General features: G+C 40.7%; 2 protein-coding genes and 1 long non-coding RNA gene across 11 annotated transcripts in view; 2 read left to right on the plus strand and 1 right to left on the minus strand.

Moving 5' to 3' along the window:
• Window positions 1–24269, plus strand: part of LOC105923771 — a gene marked incomplete at its 3' end in the record, with an annotated part of 780934 nt that overhangs the window by 639036 nt on the left and 117629 nt on the right. The window lies entirely within an intron of this gene.
• LOC118556356 (NLR family CARD domain-containing protein 3-like) overlaps window positions 1–24269 on the minus strand; it is a 112900-nt gene that overhangs the window by 75117 nt on the left and 13514 nt on the right. Inside the window, exons 6-8 of one of the 9 annotated variants that reach the window (XM_036133619.1) lie at window positions 17867–18043; window positions 15541–15717; window positions 6492–6506 (exon numbers count right to left, since the gene is read on the minus strand). The exons of 4 other annotated variants lie outside the window; for them this stretch is intronic. In XM_036133619.1, coding sequence (XP_035989512.1) covers window positions 6492–6506; window positions 15541–15717; window positions 17867–18043 — 369 coding nt within the window. 4 more of the 9 variants (XM_036133622.1, XM_036133623.1, XM_036133625.1 and 1 more) reach the window with 4 other exon arrangements.
• Window positions 11405–13489, plus strand: LOC118561515. The gene is made up of 2 exons (XR_004930098.1): window positions 11405–12001; window positions 12210–13489. It is a non-coding gene; the product is annotated as an uncharacterized LOC118561515 (long non-coding RNA).

Genomic DNA, 24269 nt, shown 5'->3' on the forward strand with positions numbered 1-24269 from the left:
ATTTATACACACTAGGGGTCCGAATGCTGTCCGGTTCTGACCTGAGATCAGGGCTCAGACTCAGTTACACAGAGAGACAACATTAAAAACTGGCTCCAAGTCCAGGAACAAACTTCAGGAAATATTTATTAGAATAGAAGATCTGAACTTTGTGTTTCAGCTGAATTTTATCCAATTATTCACAGAAATATAAACTTAATTATTTTAAAATCATCCTATTGAAAATGTAGAAAAAGTGCTTTAATTAAGTTTTAAAGATATTAAAAACCTTCAAATAAATGAAACATCAGTATTTTTCATTTCTTCTATTTTCCTCTTTCTCAGTTCTAGATAAAAACTCAGTGTGGATCAGTAGAATATCAGCCAGATGTCTGCAGTTTAGTGTCAACACAACTTTCACATCACAAATATCAGAACTAAAACATGGAGTCTGACCTCAATATCTGTAGTTTGCAGAGGGGAGTCTGGAGAAAACCACAGAGCTCCTTCACTCCAGCATCTTTCAGGTCTTTGTTGTCACTCAGGTCCAGTTCTGTCAGATGGGAGGGGTTGGACTTCAGAGCCAAAACCACAGAAGAACAGCTGATCTCTGACAAACTGCAGTTAATCAATCTGAATAAAGAATAAAAGATGTGAGCTGAAGCCACCAGGATGCAGGTTAAAACTGAAATATGAACAAATAATTATTAAAATGTAGAAAATTAATTTCCCTGAATGTAAAAGTCCCAGAAACATGATGAACTGATGTCTGATATTTGATCCAGTAGAACTGATTTAAAGAGTTAAACCCAGCAGAACCAGAACATGTTATCATGACGTGTTGTTAGAATATTTCAGTCGGGCCTTCAGTGGTTCTGAGCTGGAACCAAACTGGACTTTAATAAGCAAAGTGTGACATCAGAGCTGTTAATTACTACAGTTCTGGCCCGTATGAGTTCTTCTTCCAGTTCTCCAGAACTACAGTTTGCTGCCAGTTTGTGTCCAGCTGTAATAAATGGTTCTGCTCTCTCTCCATCTTGGTGACGTCTGGAACTGAACTGGGCTCTTTTAAAGATGATGGAGGATTTCCCCACATAGTGCTGCTCAAACACAGCTTTTCCAGCTCCAGGCATCTTTTCTCTGCTCTAGTCAAAGGTCCAACAGCTAAAATGTCATCTGCAGCTTCTCCCACAGCAAACAGGAGTGAACTAACTTGATCTTCCTCACATTTCTCATCCAGAGCTGCTGCAGTCTGAAACCTCTCCAATCTTCTGGCCCACCTCGCCCGTTCTGCAGGACAGGAGAAGTCCAACGGTTCTGGAGGGGTTACTTGTACTGCCGTCTCCATCTTTGTTCTTCTATCCCTGGTTTCCTCACCTTCAGGATGTAAACCTCTGGATGTGTTGTCTCTCGGTACCTCTCCCTCAGCCCACATGGGCCCATCAGGACCACATCCTAGCAACACCAGCAGCTATAGTGAGGTGGTCAGCTTAGCGCTGGCTTTCAGTAGTGATGGTCTGCTTGAAGCTGAAGCTCTGGAGCATTTGTCAGAAACAGCAACACAGTCCTTCAGAAGAACTTTGTTGGGGCTTGATTCATGGGGCCGGGTCATGGGTCAATGAAGTCCAAAGCTTCATTTGGGACGTCATTGATCTGGTGGTTCAGCACCTGCTTCATGGCTTTCAGCAGAAGTCCATCATGTGTAACAGCCGCTCCATGTAGCTCTATAATGAACCAGCAGGTTAAATAGGGATGTAGTACTATGGACCGGGCCCTGGAACCTTTAATCATGGCTCAGCGTACCACCTATTCACAGGAGATACTACTTGTTATTTATTTAGCTGTCTCCTCAATAATTACTGTTTAGTTTAATTCTGCTGCCTCCACTTAGCAGCAATTTATCAATTTCTAAACCTTTGATAACCTACGAAGAATTAAACTTTAGTCCATTCTAATCTGATGTTAGAAACACTCCCATGAAATGGAAAATAAAGTAATATATAACTGGAAAACAAAACAGAAATTCAGGAAATACATTTAGATGAATGTTTTAGTAAAACAATAATAATAAAAATAAAAATAATTCCAATCACACCAAATGTGATCTCAGCAGTGTCATAATAGTTTCTAACAATATTCACCTCTCATGTTTATCAGGTCAAACTGCTCTCAGTCCAAAACATCACTTATCAGGTCAGCTAATATTGACTAAATATGGATAATTGAAGCCAGAATAAAGCGCTGCAGGCCTGAGTCCTTGCTTGGGTTTGTTGTGGCTAAAAACAAACATCCAGTTCACTTGCTGAGCAAACCAACTAATATCAAGTGAACTTGTTAGGTTCATGGAGCCCAAATCCTTTAGAGTTTGGACTGGATGGGGAAGGCTAGATAGGGGATCCCTTTAATGTGCAGCTGGTCCAGATGAGGAGGCAGGTGAGGGCAAAGGTCGACCTTCAAGGTCGTCCAGGGCAGCAACATGTGAAGCCAAAGCAGCTGAATAACCAACGTCTGCTGCTCTTCCAGCGGGTCCAAAGATTGGCTCCTGGTCCACTCTGGACATCAGCAGCTCTTAGCTCCTATTCAGTTATTTACAAAACTCATTTTCCTCTCATATCGAGTCAGTAAGAGTTTAACTGGCCAATAATGTTAGAAATTATTCAATATACAGTAAAACCAACTGCTACCTCATTTAAATACATGCTAATAGTGCTTAGCAATGCTAACTTTGGCTCAAAGCATCATTCTGAAGCAGCAGAAAACACAAAGACTTTTATCTTCAGTTTGCTTCTTAAAGTCTGTTACTTGTCTGTAACTTTGCATTAACCTCAGTAGTAGACAGCTTTAATCTCTCATCGTTATAATTCTGCTCCACACCGGGCCCTCTGGCTTGTCTGCTCATGCCTGTGCATATTCTCAATCATCAGAGTCATGGCAACTACAACAGGATTAAATCCAAGGTTAGCAGACTTTCACTCAGTTTCTGTGAAAACGTTTCAACACCTGATCCAGGAGTCTTTGACAATCCTGGAGGCTCTAAGTTGAGCAACATGGAGTTTAGGAGTTGCTGTTTTTAGGCAATAAATCCTGGCAGGAAGATGGAAACAGAAAGAAACTTTAACTGGAGCAAAGCAGTGAAGAAGAAAGCAGACTTTACCATGAAGATCCTCAGTGTGGATCAGTAGAATATCAGCCAGATGTCTGCAGTTTAGTGTCAACACAACTTTCACATCACAAATATCAGAACTAAAACATGGAGTCTGACCTCAATATCTGTAGTTTGCAGAGGGGAGTCTGGAGAAAACCACAGAGCTCCTTCACTCCAGCATCTTTCAGGTCGTTCCAGCTCAGGTCCAGTTCTGTCAGATGGGAGGGGTTGGACTTCAGAGCCAAAACCAGAGAAGAACAGCTGATCTCTGACAAATTGCATCCCCTCAATCTGAATAAAGAATAAAAGATGTGAGCTGAAGCCAACAGGATGCAGGTTAAAACTGAAATGTGAACAAATAAATAATAAAATGTAGAAAATTAATTTCCCTGAATGTAAAAGTCCCAGAAACATGATGAACTGATGTCTGGTATTTGATCCAGTAGAACTGATTTAAAGAGTTAAACCCAGCAGAACCAGAACATGTTATCATGACGTATTGTTAGAATATTTCAGTCGGGCCTTGAGTGGTTCTGAGCTGGAACCAAACTGGACTTTAATAAGCAAAGTGTGACATCAGAGCTGTTAATTAATGCTGCTGTGATTGAATGGAAGCAGCTCATTTTCACAGTGACAGTAACCTTCTATTGAGGGGAACTGAGGGATTTATCTGAAGGATCAACAGCTGCAATAATTACACTTCACTCATTTCTAAACACATGAATACATGACTGAGAACAGAAGCGCTTCTACCTGTTCTACTGTCACACAGGATGCTGCATCACAAACACAACCAGTCTGATATCAATGTTATCAGCAAAGAAAGCAGAACAAATTCCCAACAAACATCAGATTTCTTCATCCAACCATCCAAGCTGAGATTTAACTGGAGGCCAACAGTTCAGAGCTCAATGTTGCTTCAGTCCAGAAGGTGGAGCCCAGAACAAATGGACCTTTTCCAGTTTTTACTCTGCAGACCATCTGGACCACATTCAGACTCTTCAGGAAAAATGCTGCTTATTTTTTCCTGGACTTTCCTGCTTGTGTCTCTGACTCCTTTATTGTCGGCTATATGAGATGATGCTGGATTCATGGTGAGGATATTTACAGAGAGTCTGCAGTCATTTCAACAAGTCCTCCCATTGTTTAGATCCTGGCTCACTGAAAAGGGCTCCTAGAAAGTAGAGATGAACAATATCAGGAGAACATGGCTGTACAACCAGCAGACAGGACCCACCGGACTCTGGTTAGGAACATTTTTACTCCAACTTCCCAGAAACCCCTACACCACTCCCATATCTGTCATGGTGGTTCATCTGGACCTTTTCTCTCCACGGTTCTGACCTCCTCAGCCCTCTTTCTCCTAGAAATCCATCATCCTGCCTGTCTGGGTCATCTTGGGGTTCTGGGACCTCCTGTAGTTTGGCTGCTGGGCCGAACCAACAAAGTCCAGCAAGAAGCTCCTTCTAACAGCTCCAACACTGAACATCTCTAGCTGGGCAGTCTTTCCATGAAGCTTTCTGCTTTCAGCCACATCCACCACACTCTTTTCCTCCCAGCTTCTCTGGCTTTGGTCCCGTTCTGACTGCTGCCGGGTCTGGCTCTTTATTTTTCTCATCTTGGTCCTTCTGGCGTCCATGTTGGATCTGCTCCCCTCTGCTGTGCTGCTGAGCAGAACTGTTTATGGTTCTTCTCAGTTTCCCTCTGCTGGACTTTTTCTTTGGCCTTTGTGAGCGTTAACTCAGAGTCCATTGGTACCGGTTCAGACAGCTTTATGTCCTTTTATCCCAGCTACAGTTCTGGCCCGTATGAGTTCTTCTTCCAGTTCTCCAGAACCACAGCTTCCTGCCAGTTTGTGTCCAGCTGTAATAAATGGTTCTGCTCTCTCTCCATCTTGGTGACGTCTGGAACTGAACTGGGCTCTTTTAAAGATGATGGAGGATTTCCCCACATGGTGCTGCTCAAACACAGCTTTTCCAGCTCCAGGCACCTTTTCTCTGCTCTAGTCAAAGGTCCAACAGCTAAAATGTCATCTGCAGCTTCTCCCACAGCAAACAGGAGGGAACTAACTTGATCTTCCTCACATTTCTCATCTAGAGCTGCTGCAGTCTGAAACCTCTCCAATCTTCTGGGCCACCTTGCCCGTTCTGCAGGACAGGAGAAGTCCAACGGTTCTGGAGGGGTTACTTGTACTGCCGTCTCCATCTTTGTTCTTCTATCCCTGGTTTCCTCACCTTCAGGATGTAAAGCTCTGGATGTGTTGTCTCTCGGTACCTCTCCCTCAGCCCACATGGGCCCGTCAGGACCACATCCTAGCAACACCAGCAGCTATAGTGAGGTGGTCAGCTTAGCGCTGGCTTTCAGTAGTGATGGTCTGCTTGAAGCTGAAGCTCTGGAGCATTTGTCAGAAACAGCAACACAGTCCTTCAGAAGAACTTTGTTGGGGCTTGATTCATGGGGCCGGGTCATGGGTCAATGAAGTCCAAAGCTTCATTTGGGACGTCATTGATCTGGTGGTTCAGCACCTGCTTCATGGCTTTCAGCAGAAGTCCATCATGTGTAACAGCCGCTCCATGTAGCTCTATAATGAACCAGCAGGTTAAATAGGGATGTAGTACTATGGACCGGGCCCTGGAACCTTTAATCATGGCTCAGCATACCACCTATTCACAGGAGATACTACTTGTTATTTATTTAGATTTCTCCTCAATAATTACTGTTTAGTTTAATGCTGCTGCCTCCACTTAGCAGCAATTTATCAATTTATAAACCTTAGATAACCTACAAAGAATGAAACTTTAGTCCATTCTAATCTGATGTTAGAAACACTCCCATGAAATAGAAAATAAAGTAATATTCTCAATCATCAGAGTCATGGCAACTACAACAGGATTAAATCCAAGGTTAGCAGACTTTCACTCAGTTTCTGTGAAAACGTTTCAACACCTGATCCAGGAGTCTTTGACAACCCTGGAGGCTCTCAGTTGAGCAACGTGGAGTTTAGGAGTTGCTGTTTTTAGGCAATAAATCCTGACAGGAAGTTGGAAACAGAAAGAAACTTTAACTGGAGCAAAGCAGTGAAGAAGAAAGCAGACTTTACCATGAAGATCCTCAGTGTGCATCAGTAGAATATCAGCCAGATGTCTGCAGTTTAGTGTCAACACAACTTTCACATCACAAATATCAGAACTAAAACATGGAGTCTGACCTCAATATCTGTAGTTTGCAGAGGGGAGTCTGGAGAAAACCACAGAGCTGCTTCACTCCAGCATCTTTCAGGTTGTTGAAGCTCAGGTCCAGTTCTGTCAGATGGGAGGGGTTGGACTTCAGAGCCAAAACCAGAGAAGAACAGCTGATCTCTGACAACCTGCAGTTCCTCAATCTGAATAAAGAATAAAAGATGTGAGCTGAAGCCAACAGGATGCAGGTTAAAACTGAAATATGAACAAATACATTTTAAAATGTAGAAAATTAATTTCCCTGAATGTAAAAGTCCCAGAAACATGATGAACTGATGTCTGATTTCTGATCCAGTAGAACTGATTTAAAGAGTTAAACCCAGCAGAACCAGAACATGTTATCATGACGTGTCAGAACATTTCAGTCGGGCCTTCAGTGGTTCTGAGCTGGAACCAAACTGGACTTTAATAAGCAAAGTGTGACATCAGAGCTGTTAATTAATGCTGCTGTGATTGAATGGAAGCAGCTCATTTTCACAGTGACAGTAACCTTCTATTGAGGGGAACTGAGGGATTTATCTGAAGGATCAACAGCTGCAATAATTACACTTCACTCATTTCTAAACACATGAATACATGATGAGAACAGAAGTGCTTCTACCTGTTCTACTGTCACACAGGATGCTGCATCACAAACACAACCAGTCTGATATCAATGTTATCAGCAAAGAAAGCAGAACAAATTCCCAACAAACATCAGATTTCTTCATCCAACCATCCAAGCTGAGATTTAACTGGAGGCCAACAGTTCAGAGCTCAATGTTGCTTCAGTCCAGAAGGTGGAGCCCAGAACAAATGGACCTTTTCCAGTTTTTACTCTGCAGAACATCTGGACCACATTCAGACTCTTCAGGAAAAATGCTGCTTATTTTTTCCTGGACTTTCCTGCTTGTGTCTCTGACTCCTTTATTGTCGGCTATATTAGATGATGCTGGATTCATGGTGAGGATATTTACAGAGAGTCTGCAGTCATTTCAACAAGTCCTCCCATTGTTTAGATCCTGGCTCACTGAAAAGGGCTCCTAGAAAGTAGAGATGAACAATATCAGGAGAACATGGCTGTACAACCAGCAGACAGGACCCACCGGACTCTGGTTAGGAACATTTTTACTCCAACTTCCCAGAAACCCCTACACCACTCCCATATCTGTCATGGTGGTTCATCTGGACCTTTTCTCTCCACGGTTCTGACCTCCTCAACCCTCTTTCTCCTAGAAATCCATCATCCTGCCTGTCTGGGTCATCTTGGGGTTCTGGGACCTCCTGTAGTTTGGCTGCTGGGCCGAACCAACAAAGTCCAGCAAGAAGCTCCTTCTAACAGCTCCAACACTGAACATCTCTAGCTGGGCAGTCTTTCCATGAAGCTTTCTGCTTTCAGCCACATCCACCACACTCTTTTCCTCACAGCTTCTCTGGCTTTGGTCCCGTTCTGACTGCTGCCGGGTCTGGCTCTTTATTTTTCTCATCTTGGTCCTTCTGGCGTCCATGTTGGATCTGCTCCCCTCTGCTGTGCTGCTGAGCAGAACTGTTTATGGTTCTTCACAGTTTCCCTCTGCTGGACTTTTTCTTTGGCCTTTGTGAGCGTTAACTTAGAGTCCATTGGTACCGGTTCAGACAGCTTTATGTCCTTTTATCCCAGCTACAGTTCTGGCCCGTATGAGTTCTTCTTCCAGTTCTCCAGAACCACAGTTTGCTGCCAGTTTGTGTCCAGCTGTAATAAATGGTTCTGCTCTCTCTCCATCTTGGTGACGTCTGGAACTGAACTGGGCTCTTTTAAAGATGATGGAGGATTTCCCCACATAGTGCTGCTCAAACACAGCTTTTCCAGCTCCAGGCATCTTTTCTCTGCTCTAGTCAAAGGTCCAACAGCTAAAATGTCATCTGCAGCTTCTCCCACAACAAACAGGAGTGAACTAACTTGATCTTCCTCACATTTCTCATCTAGAGCTGCTGCAGTCTGAAACCTCTCCAATCTTCTGGCCCACCTCGCCCGTTCTGCAGGACAGGAGAAGTCCAACGGTTCTGGAGGGGTTACTTGTACTGCCGTCTCCATCTTTGTTCTTCTATCCCTGGTTTCCTCACCTTCAGGATGTAAACCTCTGGATGTGTTGTCTCTCGGTACCTCTCCCTCAGCCCACATGAGCCCGTCAGGACCACATCCTAGCAACACCAGCAGCCAGTGTTGTAGTACTCGAAAACGGTCTTGGTCTCGAGACCGGTCTTAAGACCATTTTTTGATAGTCTCGGTCTTGTCTCGGACTCGACCACATTTGGTCTCGGTCTTGTCTCGGTCTCGGACATTGAGGACTCGGTATTTTATTTCAAGACCGGTCAAGACCACAACTGTGAAAATAACGCTAAATCATCAGTATCAATTTCTTTAAGATCCTTCTTTTTATTGGATGCACTCCTGATTCAAATCCAAGCAATAACCCGTCTCATTGGTAAATGCATGTTGTTGTTTTTTTAACTGCTGTCGCCCCACCCCCTTTCACCTTGAGCGCGGACTGCAGCACTTCGATTGAAAGTTACAAGTGGTTGTCTGAGAAGGGGATAAGATGTCGGCCAAATCATCGGTTATAAAATTTGGCTATTTAAATCACAAACAATACATTTGTAAAGCAACATTGAGAAAAAAGCATACAGCGCAATGTAAGTTCTGCAGTGCTTCACTATCAGAGACGGTGGGGACTACGTCCAACTTTTATCGACACCTTGAAAGAAAGCACAAAGAAAGGTAAGCTGTGTGTAAAAGTGATATTAGGAAAGCTAGCAAGTTAACGTAAGCAATTTCCTCGGTATCAAAATTATTCTACCCGGCCATCACACAGTTCTTATTTCAATATTAGCTACACATATTAAGTTAGCTAAAGTTATATATGTATGCTTTATCTTTTAGGGTGAATGTTCTCCTTTCTTATCCGCTATTTGCCACCTAGCTTGATGCACAAGTTGTCACCTAGTAGTGTTTGTGAAAACATGTCGGACATTACTGATTTAATTTAAAGAAGTGTTGATTCGTGTTGTGCATGGACAACGCTGTTTCAATTACAGCTTTCCTGAACATGTCTCCGTATTTCTGTCGGCTTCATGAGTGGATTGCAGCACATAGGTGGAAGCAGAGCAAAAATAAAAGTCTGAATAGATAATCGTAATATATTTTGGTTCTTGTTCAATACTTCTCATGAAGGAGAAGACTGATGTGGAAGTCTCTACCTATGTTTAATAACCATAATAAGGTGACGTACGTAACCATGACAGAACAATGGTTCGTAATGGTTCTGTCAATAAGTCACCATGACAGAACGTAATAGTTCGTAATGGTTCTGTCAATAAGTCACCATGACAGAACGTAATGGTTCGTAATGGTTCTGTCAATAAGTAACCATGACAGAACGTAATGGTTCGTAATGGTTACGTTCTGTAACGTAACCATGACAGAACGTAATGGTTCTGTCAGCATGTGCTGGCTTGTGCTGGTGGGTAACCCCAATGTCTCCAAAGCCATCATATATAATTTATTAATGTGCCAAACCTGATATGCTTAACCTTAAATAAGTTGTATTTTCTTGCATTGGTCCTACAATTAACATTATTAAGGGAAGTAAGCAAATGCAGTTAACCTTGAGAGACTGAGTCGACTGGACATATAATAACATCCTGTTCCTAAGTTAGATTTTTTCTTTCTCATGAAAAACAATTATGAGACAGTGAATGAATTCATTCACTGTCTCATAATTATAAACTAAGGTCAATGTAAGTTACATTGACCTTAGGAGCTGGATATAGCTCCTGGCATTGAAGATAAGACGTGGAGGTGATGCTCTGTTGTTTGGCTGTGGGAACTAGTCTATAGATATAAGCAGAGAGTGAAGAGACTAATATGCCTCACCTTATGAAAAATTAATAAATTAGTTGCTTTGTATGGATATAGGCAAATTACTTTTAGAAACCACATTGTTATGTTGCCATTTACAATTTCAGGTCAATAAGTAACTTTTTACCAGTTCACTCTCTATGGTTCATACCATATCAGTCATTTAACTTACTTGTTTATCCATTTCAAAAATGTGATGGCCAAAATACCATTGATTTGCATTTTGTTTATCTACATGCGTTTCTAGTAACATTACATTACACATATTTGACATGTATTTGTAAAGTTCCTACTTATTTTTAAGGTTGTTTTCTTATGTAATTGATGTTCATATGATCAGATAAACTGATTTCTATGTCCTATTTATTAGGTTCCTGGAATACAAGGCAGGGCAACAGAGTGATGTCACACAGCCAACAATATCGTTATTTACACAGAAAGTGCAGCTCTACAGCCCACAATCGCCAAGGCAGCAAGCCATCAGTGAAGCCATTGTTCAAGATTTGATCATTGGATGTTGTCTGCCCCTCTCCCTCGTGGAAAATGGACACTTTAAACACTTTCTTGAAGTCCTGGACAGTAAATACACACCAATCTCTAGAAAAACAGTTTCTGAGAGACGAATTCCAGAATTGGTCAGAAAAGTCAAGGAAACTGTCTTGGAGAAACTGAAGACCCAGTCGTCTGTGTCATTAACAACTGACCTTTGGTCTGATCGCAGGCTACGCTCCTTTCTTGGGGTGACTGCCCATGTGTGCTACAAATCTAAAGATTGCTATGCACTTGAATCCTACCTGCTGGACTGTAGGCGTTTTACAGGGAGGCATACTGGAGAGCACATTGCGTCTGCCTTTGAGGAGATCACTGAGGAATATGGTATTCGTGACAAAATTAGCTATATCATAACAGACAATGCACCCAATATGAAATGTGCTTTCAAAGTACACATGCCCCAGCAGCAATCTGATGACAGTGAGAGTGAAGAGGATAATTTAGATGACGAGCACTTGTGGGAGGACATTAATTCAGAGGAAGACATTGACTTACCATGGTCATCTGGTGAACGTCTTTCCTGCTTTGCACACTCTCTCCAGTTAGTTGTGCATGATGGTATGAAGGAGGTCAAGACCATTTCTCGCACCATAGCAAAAACATCAAAGTTCGCAACCCTTTTACATAGCAGCTCACAATTTAAAGATAAGTTTGAGGCTGCATTTGGCACCAATAAAAGTGTTCCAGCTGCAAATACAACTCGTTGGAACAGTACATTTAAACAAGTACAGGCCCTTACAACTCTAGAACACAAATCACTCAGTGAAATGTGCAACAAAGACTATGAGGATGTCGTGTTCAGTGCGCGGGAGTGGAACCAGCTAAAGGAGCTATGTATAGTTCTTTCTCCATTTGCTGAAGCAACAGAGCTGACCCAAGGGGAAAGATCAGTGACTATTAGTATGGTGGTTCCAACTGTACTGGACTTGAACACACACCTCCTCAAGATGGAGGAGACCCGAATGCAGTGCCGGCCGTTGGTCAGAGCCCTCCAGCAGTCTCTGGTGAAAAGATTTTCTGGAATCTTTACAAAAACAAACATGGCCAAAGACAGTGGAAGAGAGGAACCTTTTAACCATGATGTGTACTTCTTTGCTGCCATGCTGGATCCACAGTTTGGCTTAAGCTGGGTGGATTTAGATGTTACCAACGGAGGTAATGCAGCATCGGTGAAGAAGTTCAGAGATGAACTTAAGAAGACACTGACAGGTTGGTATGCATTTTTCTTTGCTGAAAAAAAAGTCTTATTTGCAAAATTATAAATCTTAAAATGTCTTAAATTCGTAGCACATAAAGCCTTAAATCATAAAGTGGAATTTATAGTCTTCTTTTCATCAGTTTACTTTTGTCATAAACATTATTTTGTACACTCAAAGTTCTTGAAAACTAACACAGTCATTGTGTTTGTGTTTTTCAGACACATTGATCTTTGGGGTGGAGAACATGGAGAGTACAGATGACAAGTGCTCAGAAGCCATGAATGTGGATCCAACCAGTCATTCGCCACCAGCCAAATGCCCTCGACTTCTGTCACGCTACAAGGCACATAAGAAGCACAGCTCCTCTGTCCAGAATTCAAGTATTGCAACACAATTAAACAGATACTTTAATGATATAAGAGACTGTGACAGTGACAATGCTCTTGCCTTCTGGGGAGAAAACCAGTCCAAATATCCTCAACTGCACAATTTGGCTTTGAAAGTGCTATCCGTCCCTGCCTCCTCTGCACCAGTGGAAAGGGTTTTTAGTCGAGGAGGCATTGTAATGAGACCCCATCGTGCACGTTTAGGTGCAAAAATGCTGCAGTCTCTAATCTTTCTGAAGTGCAATGAAACCTTACTTTAAACTAATTTTATGTATCACCTACTTTATTTCAACCACTGTTCAACTACATGGTTATCCTTGTTCTCGAGTTTTGCCATTGACGTTTTCTAAAGCTTTGGCGTATTATGAAACTGCTTCCAGTTGTATAATTTTATTTTTGAAACGCATGCAGTTGGGCCTCTAAATGTCAGATTTCTTTATTATGTATGTTATGTATAAGTTGCTACATCCATTCAACAGCAGAGTTAAAGATGCAGTATGTAACTTTGTTAAAACAAAAAAATATCTTTGTAAAAGTTATATAGTTTTTTTTATATATTTATGTCACTATGTTGTGTCAGTATGTTATGAGACCGACAAGCTGTGAAAATATTGAGCTCCTCTGCCTTTTCTCCATGTTCCCAGTGCTAACTGGAGAAATACACTGCTTGGTCAAAAACAAACCATCTGATCCAGCAAAAGGGTCTTAGAACTGATAAAAGTCAGTCATGTTTTTGTGCACGTATTTCAATGGGGTTTGTATTTCTGCAGATGGCAGTAGTCGCTCAGGGAGGAAGTGAAGGAGATCAATCTTTTTTTCAACAAATTATCTGTCTCATAACATATTGTCACAACTTAGTGATAGATATAGATTTATTTAAGAAAAGTTATATAATGTAGCTATAATCTGTATACGAGAGAGAAACGAGAGAAATGATTGGCATTTTTTCAGTTTTACATATTTGCACATGGTTTTGAAATAGCACATTTAAAAACAACATAAATGTATGTACTGTTCATGAAAGGCAGAGAAAATACTATTTTGATCGACTTTGATTGTTTGAAATTCTGTGATTACAACATAGAAGTACTAAATAAAGATGTTTATGTTTATTCCAGTTCTCTGTGTAAAATATCTAGGTGTTTTTACGTGAATGTGGGTCTTTTAGATCAATTTTAGTGATTTTGATCATGTTTCACATTTTATTGTCACATACTGGCGCTGGTCTTGGTCTTGACTCGGTCTCGACTTCCCTCGGTCTTGGTCTTGACTTGGTATCGGACCCTAAAAGTCTTGGTCTTGTCTCGGTCTCGATACACTCTGGTCTTGGTCTTGTCTTGGTCTCGGGTTAGGTGGTCTTGAACACAACACTGCCAGCAGCTATAGTGAGGTGGTCAGCTTAGCGCTGGCTTTCAGTAGTGATGGTCTGCTTGAAGCTGAAGCTCTGGAGCATTTGTCAGAAACAGCAACACAGTCCTTCAGAAGAACTTTGTTGGGGCTTGATTCATGGGGCCGGGTCATGGGTCAATGAAGTCCAAAGCTTCATTTGGGACGTCATTGATCTGGTGGTTCAGCACCTGCTTCATGGCTTTCAGCAGAAGTCCATCATGTGTAACAGCCGCTCCATGTAGCTCTATAATGAACCAGCAGGTTAAATAGGGATGTAGTACTATGGACCGGGCCCTGGAACCTTTAATCATGGCTCAGCGTACCACCTATTCACAGGAGATACTACTTGTTATTTATTTAGATTTCTCCTCAATAATTACTGTTTATTTTAATGCTGCTGCCTCCACTTAGCAGCAATTTATCAATTTATAAACCTTAGATAACCTATGAAGAATTAAACTTTAGTCCATTCTAATGTGATGTTAGAAACACTCCCATGAAAAATAAAATACTACATAATTATAAAACAAAACTGAGATCCAGAAAATACATTTAGATGAATGTTTTAGTAAAACAATAATAATTAAATTAAAAGTAATTCCAATCACACCAAATGTGATCTCAGCAGTGTCACGATAGTTTCTAACAATATTCACCTCTCAGGTTTATCAGGTCAAACTGCTCTCAGTCCAAAACATCACTTATCAGGTCAGCTAATATTGACTAAATACGGATAATTGAAGCCAGAATAAAACGCTGCAGGCCTGAGTCGTTGCTTGGGTTTGTTGTGGCTAAAAACAAACATCCAGTTCACTTGCTGAGCAAACCAACTAAAATCAAGTGAACTTGTTAGGTTCATGGAGCCCAAATCCTTTAGAGTTTGGACTGGATGGGGAAGGCTAGATGGGGGATCCCTTTAATGTGCAGCTGGTCCAGATGAGGAGGCAGGTGAGGGCAAAGGTCAACCCTCAAGGTCGTCCAGGGCAGCAACATGTGAAGCCAAAGCAGCTGAATAAGCAACGTCTGCTCTTCCAGCGGGTCCAAAGTTTGGCTCCTGGTCCACTCTGGACATCAACAGCTCTTAGCTCCTATTCAGTTATTTACAAAACTCATTTTCTTCTCATGTCGAGTCAGTAAGAGTTTAACTGGACAATAATGTTAGAAATTATTAAATATACAGTAAAACCAGCTGCTACTGCATTTAAATATATGCTAATAATGCTTAGCATTGCTAACTTTGGCTCAAAGCATCATTCTGAAGCAGCAGAAAACACAAAGACTTTTATCTTCAGGTTGCTTCTTAAAGTCTGTTACTTGTCTGTAACTTTGCATTAACCTCAGTAGTAGACAGCTTTAATCTCTCATCGTTATAATTCTGCTCCACACCGGGCCCTCTGGCTTGTCTGCTCATGCCTGTGCATATTCTCAATCATCAGAGTCATGGCAACTACAACAGGATTAAATCCAAGGTTAGCAGACTTTCACTCAGTTTCTGTGAAAACGTTTCAACACCTGATCCAGGAGTCTTTGACAATCCTGGAGGCTCTCAGTTGAGCAACGTGGAGTTTAGGAGTTGCTGTTTTTAGGCAATAAATCCTGGCAGGAAGTTGGAAACAGAAAGAAACTTTAACTGGAGCAAAGCAGTGAAGAAGAAAGCAGACTTTACCATGAAGATCCTCAGTGTGGATCAGTAGAATATCAGCCAGATGTCTGCAGTTTAGTGTCAACACAACTTTCACATCACAAATATCAGAACTAAAACATGGAGTCTGACCTCAATATCTGTAGTTTGCAGAGGGGAGTCTGGAGAAAACCACAGAGCTCCTTCACTCCAGCATCTTCCAGGTTGTAGTTTCCACTCAGGTCCAGTTCTGTCAGATGGGAGGGGTTGGACTTCAGAGCCAATCCCACAGAAGAACAGCTGATCTGTGACAAACTGCAGTCCCTCAATCTGAATAAAGAATAAAAGATGTGAGCTGAAGCCACCAGGATGCAGGTTAAAACTGAAATATGAACAAATAAATAATAAAATGTAGAAAATTAATTTCCCTGAATGTAAAAGTCCCAGAAACATGATGAACTGATGTCTGATATTTGATCCAGTAGAACTGATTTAAAGAGTTAAACCCAGCAGAACCAGAACATGTTATCATGACGTGTGAAGGTCCAGATCAAGGTGTGTTTCTCAGCAGTGGCGACTGGTGATGAAGATGTTCTGGGGTTAGGGTGGGGGGGCACTAGAGGTTGGAGATTACCACACAACAATAAACTCTACTTGAACATAAATCCATCCATGATCACTTGCTGCTGCTGGATATTTAAGTCTGATCGCTCTGGCGTCTGTTTAAAATGCTGCTGTCTTCTAGTCTGGGTCAGGGTTCTGGTAGAACTGTGGTTCTCAGACCCATAATGTTCTAAACATGGATCATTTAACAGAGTTTCAGCTCAGATTGTTCTGGATTTATCTTCAACCTAAACCAGCAGCCTGCATGGAGGGTTTTCTCTAAGGAAACATGGCGTCTGCTTAAAGTTCTGCTCATTCAGTCCCTGATCACTGAACATTGGTCCGATGTTCTGCTGCTGGGCTCAGATGTTCTCCATCATACTGGGTCAGTTGTTCTCAGTGGGTCTCTGTGTGTCTGGTGGGTCATTCTGAGAACTAAAACCTACGATGAGGAGACTTTCTCCACCTCTGGCCCTCAGCTGTGGATCAGCATTCCTGAAGACCTGAGGGCAGCTCAGAGGTTTAAATAAATAATAATCATCTTGATTTTTTATTCCATCTTTCAATAAAGTTCTTACTGCTAATCCCCTAAAAAGGTGAAGGAACAGGAGCTAGGAGCTCTTAGTAGAACGTTGCCCATTCAGCCTTGATCTGACCATCCAGATCAGCCATTTTTTGTCATATCAAACACACCCATCCTGTCTTTGAGCAGCTCACCTTTTCTCACAAACACCATATATGAACACAAACACCTGTTTGATTGGGATATTGCTGCAGTGAGAATTACTCTGTTTTTTTTTCTACAGATTGCCTTTTATATTTAATTTCAACCGAAAGTTTCTAGTTTAATCATCACAGTTTATTGATTGAAGTATTTCGGAAAGACTTTTATGCCAATGTTCTACATCAGTCCAAAACATTTTTAAGTATAAACTATGGTTAGTAGGGCTGGGCGATATAGAAAAAAAGCTTATCGATAAAAAAAATGCATATTGATCGATATCGATAATTATTGAAAATATTTAAAACCATATTTTATGTGCAGTTCTGCCTGGACATTTTATGATATTGCTAAATGATTTGATTTAAATAAAGAACACAAACACAGAATTCCAATTAAATCTTTATTTAACCAACTTTGGTTGGTTAAATAAAGAGTGGCAGGTTTTTCAGCTGCAGAGAACAGCAGACATATCCATCACTATGAAGCACGTTACTGCAAGCGTTATGTCCTTATGCCGCTTGGACGCTTTGTCATTTTATCACAAAGAAGGGAGCCCAGTTTAGCTGCTGTACCTGCTTCGTTTTGGAAGAACTTCCAGAAAATTCCGACGACGCGGAGCCGCGCGGAGCTGCACAGCTCGCGCTGCTGCGGGTGTGAGCGGCTTACGTGATGAATACTGGTGGGTTGCGTTACCAGACTCTGCTTTTACCGGTTCCTTGCAAGTTTTACAAATCACTGTGGTTTATTTCTATCAGGCTGGCGAACTAGTAAAGCCTCGTTTTGGGACAATTTCCTCCGCCGCTACTTGCTGCGACATATTCACGTGTTATGTGTTGTGGTTTGAGAGGGCGGCGCTTAGTGACGGCGTGCCGACTGTAGCAAGGAAGTAAAACTGTCTATCGAAGTTTTTATCGACCCTATTTTTTCCTATCGCGCCATACGTCTATCGATCGATATTGTTATTGAATTATCGCCCAGCCCTAATGGTTAGTAAATATAATATGAATATTCTGAGATTCTGAAATCAGGAAAGAATTTATTTACATGATAAAAGTGTTTCAAAATTGTATTCAAGCACAGACAGTTATTTATGAAAAACAAGTATTAAAGCATGAGTGAATGATGTTAGTTGGATAAATAAAGAAAACTAACCTCAGGATGTTAACTCTGCAGACTGAACTCTCCAGTATCTCACACAGATGCTTCATTCCAGAGTCTTTCACTCCATAGATCTCTCTTATCTCCACTTCAGTCAGATGAGAGGGGTTAGACTTCAGAATTGAGGCTACAACTTCAACTTCAGTCGCTGAGAGTTTGCAGCCATTAAGTCTGTGATTAGGGAAAAATAAAGTAGTTCTTAATAAACCAGACAACATGATAAACAAAGACTAAAATAGGATGACTGAACAGTGATGACATCATCTGATCTTCCCATCAGTGTCTGTGTTTGACACGACAAAATGAGTCTCTTCATTCTCTTCAGAGGGCTGTTTGACAAAACCAAGATAACAGATTAAGCCAGGATTTTCCAGATATCCTGGCTAAATTAAGCCTCGACTCGTTTTCCCAAAAGCAGTAACATCAGTTACCATGGTGATTTATTCTCTCAGCTAGCATGCTCCAGACCAGGCTAACAGCCAGGCTTAGTTAATCCTGATGCCTTCTCTGTTCAGTAAGCGGTCACACTGATCAGAAACCAGGGAGTTTTCTCTATGATTCTGTTTTATTTTCTGTGTGTTTTGGTATTTTTTAACAGCCTGCATTAATATACCACTGATACACACTGGCATTCAGTCAAGTACTTTTATTATTTAAACACTTGTTTCAAGGTGGATGAACATGTCTGTTCTCAGGACCTTCAGATCACTTCACTGTGATATACACTGGACCCCAGTGGTAACTTTATCAGACGTGATGATTTGCAGAACAAGCTTGGGCCCTGATAGGAAATACAGGAGCTGGTCACATAATTAGAATATCATGAAAATTTTCAAAAAGTGGAACTTTTATATTATATTCATTCATCACACACAGACTGTATTTTCAAGTGTTTATTTCTTTGAATTTTGTATGAACATGAAAACTGTGGTCATGTACAGCACTCAATAATTAGTTGGGGCTCCTTTTGCCTGGATTACTGCAGCAATGCAGCAAGGCCTGGAGTCGACCAGTCTGTGGCGCTGCTCAGGTGTTATGAGAGCCCAGGTTGCTCTGATTCTATTCTAATTCTCTGAGATACTCAATCTGGGGTTTTCATTAGTTATTGGTTATAATAAACACAATTCTAAGAAATAAACACTTGAAATATATCGGTCTGTGTATAATGAATAATATACAGGTTTTACTTTTTGAATGATATTACTGAAACAAATCTACTTTTTCATAATATTCTAATTATATGAACAGCTCAATCAAGTTTAATCTTCTTAGCCTCAGCTGAAGTTATCCAGTCTCAACCTGTAAGGTAGCTACAGATGTCCTAAAAGCTCCACAGAATACAGACATTCAGATTGTTCTTTATTAAGCTAAATTAAGTGGCTTTCAGCTGCTGACATGAATTTTATACAACCAGAATCCAGGTTTGGTCTCATTAGAGCCTGATAAATCCCCATCAATTATCTTCTCACTGCCCCCCAATCCTGTCCAGATAGACATCACATTATTTACTTATTTACATTTATTTTAACTGACTCTATATGCTGATTCAATGTAAGATACCCTAATAGCTCCTATGTCCAGCTGAGTTAGTGAACTGCAGCCTAGAGTCTATTAGCCAGCTTGTTAGCATCGGCTAGTTGCTATGCTAAGCTAGCGGTAAAACACAGTCCAAAAAGCTTTGAGTAGAAACTTCTCTGTCTTCTACCTCGGACTTAAGCACACTTACTCACTGTGGATTATCGTGGGGACAAACCACGGCATAAATTACTGTTTATAGTCCAAAAACAAGCCAGTTTAACATGGAGATGTTGGCTTATGGCCGCCGAACAGGATCTCTGTGGCTTCTCGTGCTGCGCTCTCTCACCCAAACTCGCGATACATTCACTGACTGCCTCTGTGTAGGAAATTACACTTCTCACATGAACCATTATTAAAATGAAATACAACTATTCAAATAGATGTTTAAACACATTATAAACACATTTTAAAGATGAACACTTTTAATAAAGCAAGAATAAACGAATTTATCCATTTAAACTATTTCTTGCATTTATGAGCTTAGCTATTTATTAGCGTTTACTTCATAGACTTTTTACTGCATCTCTTGTTTATCCGGGCTACTGCGGTCTATTTCAGTCAGTCTAATTCAGCTTTTTTAAAATATTTGGCACAGTTTGAAATATAAAAGTTTACAATTTTGCTATTTTTCACATGTCTGATCTTAAAATGAATCCTAGCGAGATAATGTGTGTAGACAGAGAGGCAGAGGACAAAATGATTCTCCAGAAGAAAAGTTTTATACTTGTCACTGTGTCCACAATCTTTAAATTATTTTAATTCCAGTTACTAAAACATCTTAACTAGAAAACATGTTTAGCTTTTGTTCTGTCAGATTGAAATGGTTAATTTAGTTTGATTTATATATAGATTATTTTACAGACATCAGAGATGGCAGCATAAATGGGAATATTAACAACACAGAAAACTGAGAGGGAAGACGAGTAATGATTTTATATTTTTCAGTTAAACACACGAGGCTGCCTTTAATGATTTATTGGTGTTACACAGGACCACCAATGTAACAATGTGCCATATTCTATCCTCCAAAATAAGAGCTTAATCAAGATGTTTGATTAATGTTGGTATTTACTGCAGTAAATCAATTGGTTTTATATTATTTTAGCATTTTTATAAAGCTGGTTATTTTTCTTTGCAGATCCTGACATGAAGGGAGCATGCTTTCTAACAGACTTGCTTCTTTCTCTAGAATATCTGTGGCATGTGGGAGCTCGCAGAAGGAAGCACAGGAGAAAGCTTCTCAGTTTTCTGGACCAGACTGAAGGCCTCATGTGATGCTCAAAATTTTGTCAACATTTCCAGCCTTTTATTTGGTCTGTTAGGATATCAACGAGGTCAAGTGGAACGAGCTGTTTATCCCAGAACTGCATGGCACACTTAGATGGCACCGACCCAAAAAGATTGGCACATGTCTATCAGATACCACCCCGGAGGTGACACAGTTTCTCTGCTGATGTCACAGTTTGGATGTGTACCGCCCCTGTATGGGTGTGTACCTAGATACCTATATAATGTTTGTGTGATGAGAAATCTGGGCTTTCTGCCGATCAGGAGCCCATCAGCGCTGGTGTGACTGTAACTGTTTCTCTGTCTTTACGTAGATAACATATAACTAAAAGTATACTTGTCTGTTTTATGCGTCCTACATTCAAGGTAATAAGTAAGTGGGGGTCGCCTGACTGGGTAAAACGAGCTGGGTCCACCGAGGGTGTTTCACCGTAGACGCGGCACGGTGAAAAACAATAACCGGTCTTTTGCTTGGTGATGGATATAAATGTTATTGTGGCCCACTCCAAAAGCCCCACATAGCTAGATTTGGACTCCCCAATTAATGACAATAAATTGTAAGCCACCACTTGCTTCCATCTCGTTGTGCTTCCTGCTGACATAAAGACACATGCATGTGTTGCTGCTCTCCTCTATGCCCAGGCAATGTCACATCCAAAAAGCTTCCCTGTTCCCAGGTGCAGCTCCACACATTTTCTCCAGAGTTAAGACATCTGGTTCCAGCTTAATGTGTTGCAGTCTTCTTTGCTGGTTTCTGATGTCATGGAGAGGAAGACTCGTGTCCTGAAGAAGCTTGTAGCCTGTTGAGCACGCTGAAAATATATTATCTGTTTTTCTATGTGCATTTGCTCCATCTAATCTATATGTCAGTGGCTTTCACCTGATTTTTGGTAAAAATATGACCCAATTTATTGTCCATAGTCAAAACATTCTTTTGTAGGAGTGGATAAATTATTCTGTGTTAAGTTCTCCTTATATGATTTTTTCATGTGATTTTTTCTTTTGCTTTTTGATTCCTCCCTCAGCTTTTTTCACATCAGGCTCCTGCTTTGTATAGTAAAAAACCTTAAATAATAAAATGTTTGGTTATTTGTTTTTGCACAATGGACATGTCTATTTTATCACCTCATACAGTTTCAACTACAAAGAGTTATTATTTAAATAACATTTTCATGAATTACTAATACATAATAAATGCACAATAAACTGGGTTATACATACATGCAGTCCACATTTAAAAATTAGCAATACAATAGTTGTGTCTTCCCCAGAGAATACTTCATGCCGGGTCATCAGTCAAAACATCTACAGCCCCATATTTTCCTCAAGTTATTTAAATCATTTTTTAAATAATTTAGTTCAGCTCTATCATTCAGCTCCTTTTCCATCTGATACCAGATAAAACAGACTGACATCTGTTAAACCTGGGTTTAAGGAAATATAGGAGTAAGTCCTGAAATTAGTGATAAACAACAAGGTCTTCTATTGTTCATGATGTGTCCACCAGAGGGCGCATTGACGGCATAAATGGTTTCAGCTCTTTCAAGTTTAATAAACAATTTTCTAATACAATATATTTTTTGTGCAAAATAATTACAGTTGTTATAAAATTAACCGTATTGTGTTTGTGCATGCCCAAAGGAGCTGATGGTACGGATCGTGCTACTGGTGCAGATCAGGTTGTGACAATCACTTTTCCTTCTCTTCATCTTCATCTTCACTCGGCGGTGTTGTTGTGCTGCTTGCTGGCAGCCTTCCGTCGCCATTAAAACGGAGCTCCATTAATAACTTATCATTTCTTTGGGTACCGTCTGAATTTTCTTGTCCACTACGAAACATAACAAATGTCCACCTCCATGCTGGGCCACAGTATTGATTTGAGAGCTTCCATATAGCACTTTGGGTGGTCAGCATGACTGGAAAAGCACTATATAAGTTCAGGGGAATTCTGGCATACTGTTATACAAAATGTGACTCCACCCCTTAGCCAATCAGAGACAGTCAGGCTTCTGAAAAGACGCCTCCAAGTCGACTCGCTGCGATTGGAATCCAAGAGAAGAAGGCACCAGAAATGGTTACAGTTTTATTAAACCATTACTAGTGGGAAGGCCAGAAATGCGACCTAAAATGGCCTAAAATGGAAAGTAAAAAAAACTTTGCAAAACTGCAAAAAATTATAAATGTTAAATTTTTTGTTTAAATTGACACTTGTGTAACACTTTTTATCACTGTGTCATTCTTATCATGTAAATGGAAGAAGAAAAAGCAGTATTGGCTTCAACAATCGGCCAAAAAAATAAAATAAATGAGCCCCCTTATCTGGTATCGGTTTGCCTGATGTCAGAATAATCTGTATCGGCCTTAAAAAACTTTTATCGGTCAACCTCTACTATATTCCGTCTTTTTAATTTTCTCCACATTCACTTCTATTCCTCAAACTCACTTCCTGACACATCGCTTTCCTCTAAGTCCAATTGTCACTCTTTGAGTTGTACCGCCTTTTTTCACTTCTTTATTCACTTCCATCAAAGTCTGCACTCATCCCCTTAGCTGAGAGTTCAGAATGATCAATTATTCATTTACATCTCCAATTACAGAGACAATAGAGCAATCATGGTTGCTTTACCTATGCAGCACATTTTTACCCTAAATGTTTCAAACTATGTTTAAAACAGGTCAGTCGTCCACTGCTGCAAAGTTAACAGTGCAGCTCAAAGCAACTATAACATCAGAAATATTCTGCTTAATACCTCTCCTGTCTGACAAAGGTCTATCAACAGTTTTTTATTATCATAATAAATCTTCAGGGTTTATTTTTCTTCCATAGTTTGTTGTTGTTAATGATGTTTCGCTTGTTCAGCTTATTCCAATCTCTGTCCTGTAAATTATTCTGGGACATAGAGAACATTGATAAATAGATACATGATCAGATAAACAATGATGGACGCTTTTCAGGTAATTCTTCAGGTTTTTGTTGGATGAATGAAGACTAAAGTATCATCAGTGTTACCGTGGTGACCAAATATCTATCCATCCATCTATTTTCTGACCCGCTTAATCCCTCATGGGGCCTCATGTTTTAGTTTATCCTGTTATTTATTAAGTTCTAGTCTTAGCTTTATCTTCTGTTTTAGGTTTGTACTTCAGGGTTGTTTCTGTTCTTATTAAATCTGGGGTAGTTTCTGTTCCTGTCCACTTGTCCTGTCAGCTTTTTAGTTCTCTCCTCCTTGATCACTTCCACCTGGTTTTGGTTCATTAGTCCCTCCGTGCTCACCTGTCCGCCTGCCTATTCATACCTGCCTCAGTTCTCTGCACTTTGCCAGAACGTCTCTTCTCAAGCCAAGGGTAAGAGCCTCCCAGCTTTCCATTTATTCTGTGTCCCTGCCTGTTTGCCCGTTTATTGCCCGACCTGTCTCTCCCTTCTGTCTCTGAGCCTCACTGATCCTGTTTGGTCCTGTCTCCCCGTCTGGAACCTGCCCTGTCTGTCTCTGGAGCCTGGAACCTGGTTACTCTGGATTGTGTGCCTTGGACT

This window comes from Fundulus heteroclitus, unplaced genomic scaffold, assembly GCF_011125445.2.
Source record: "Fundulus heteroclitus isolate FHET01 unplaced genomic scaffold, MU-UCD_Fhet_4.1 scaffold_65, whole genome shotgun sequence".
Lineage (NCBI taxonomy): Eukaryota > Metazoa > Chordata > Actinopteri > Cyprinodontiformes > Fundulidae > Fundulus > Fundulus heteroclitus.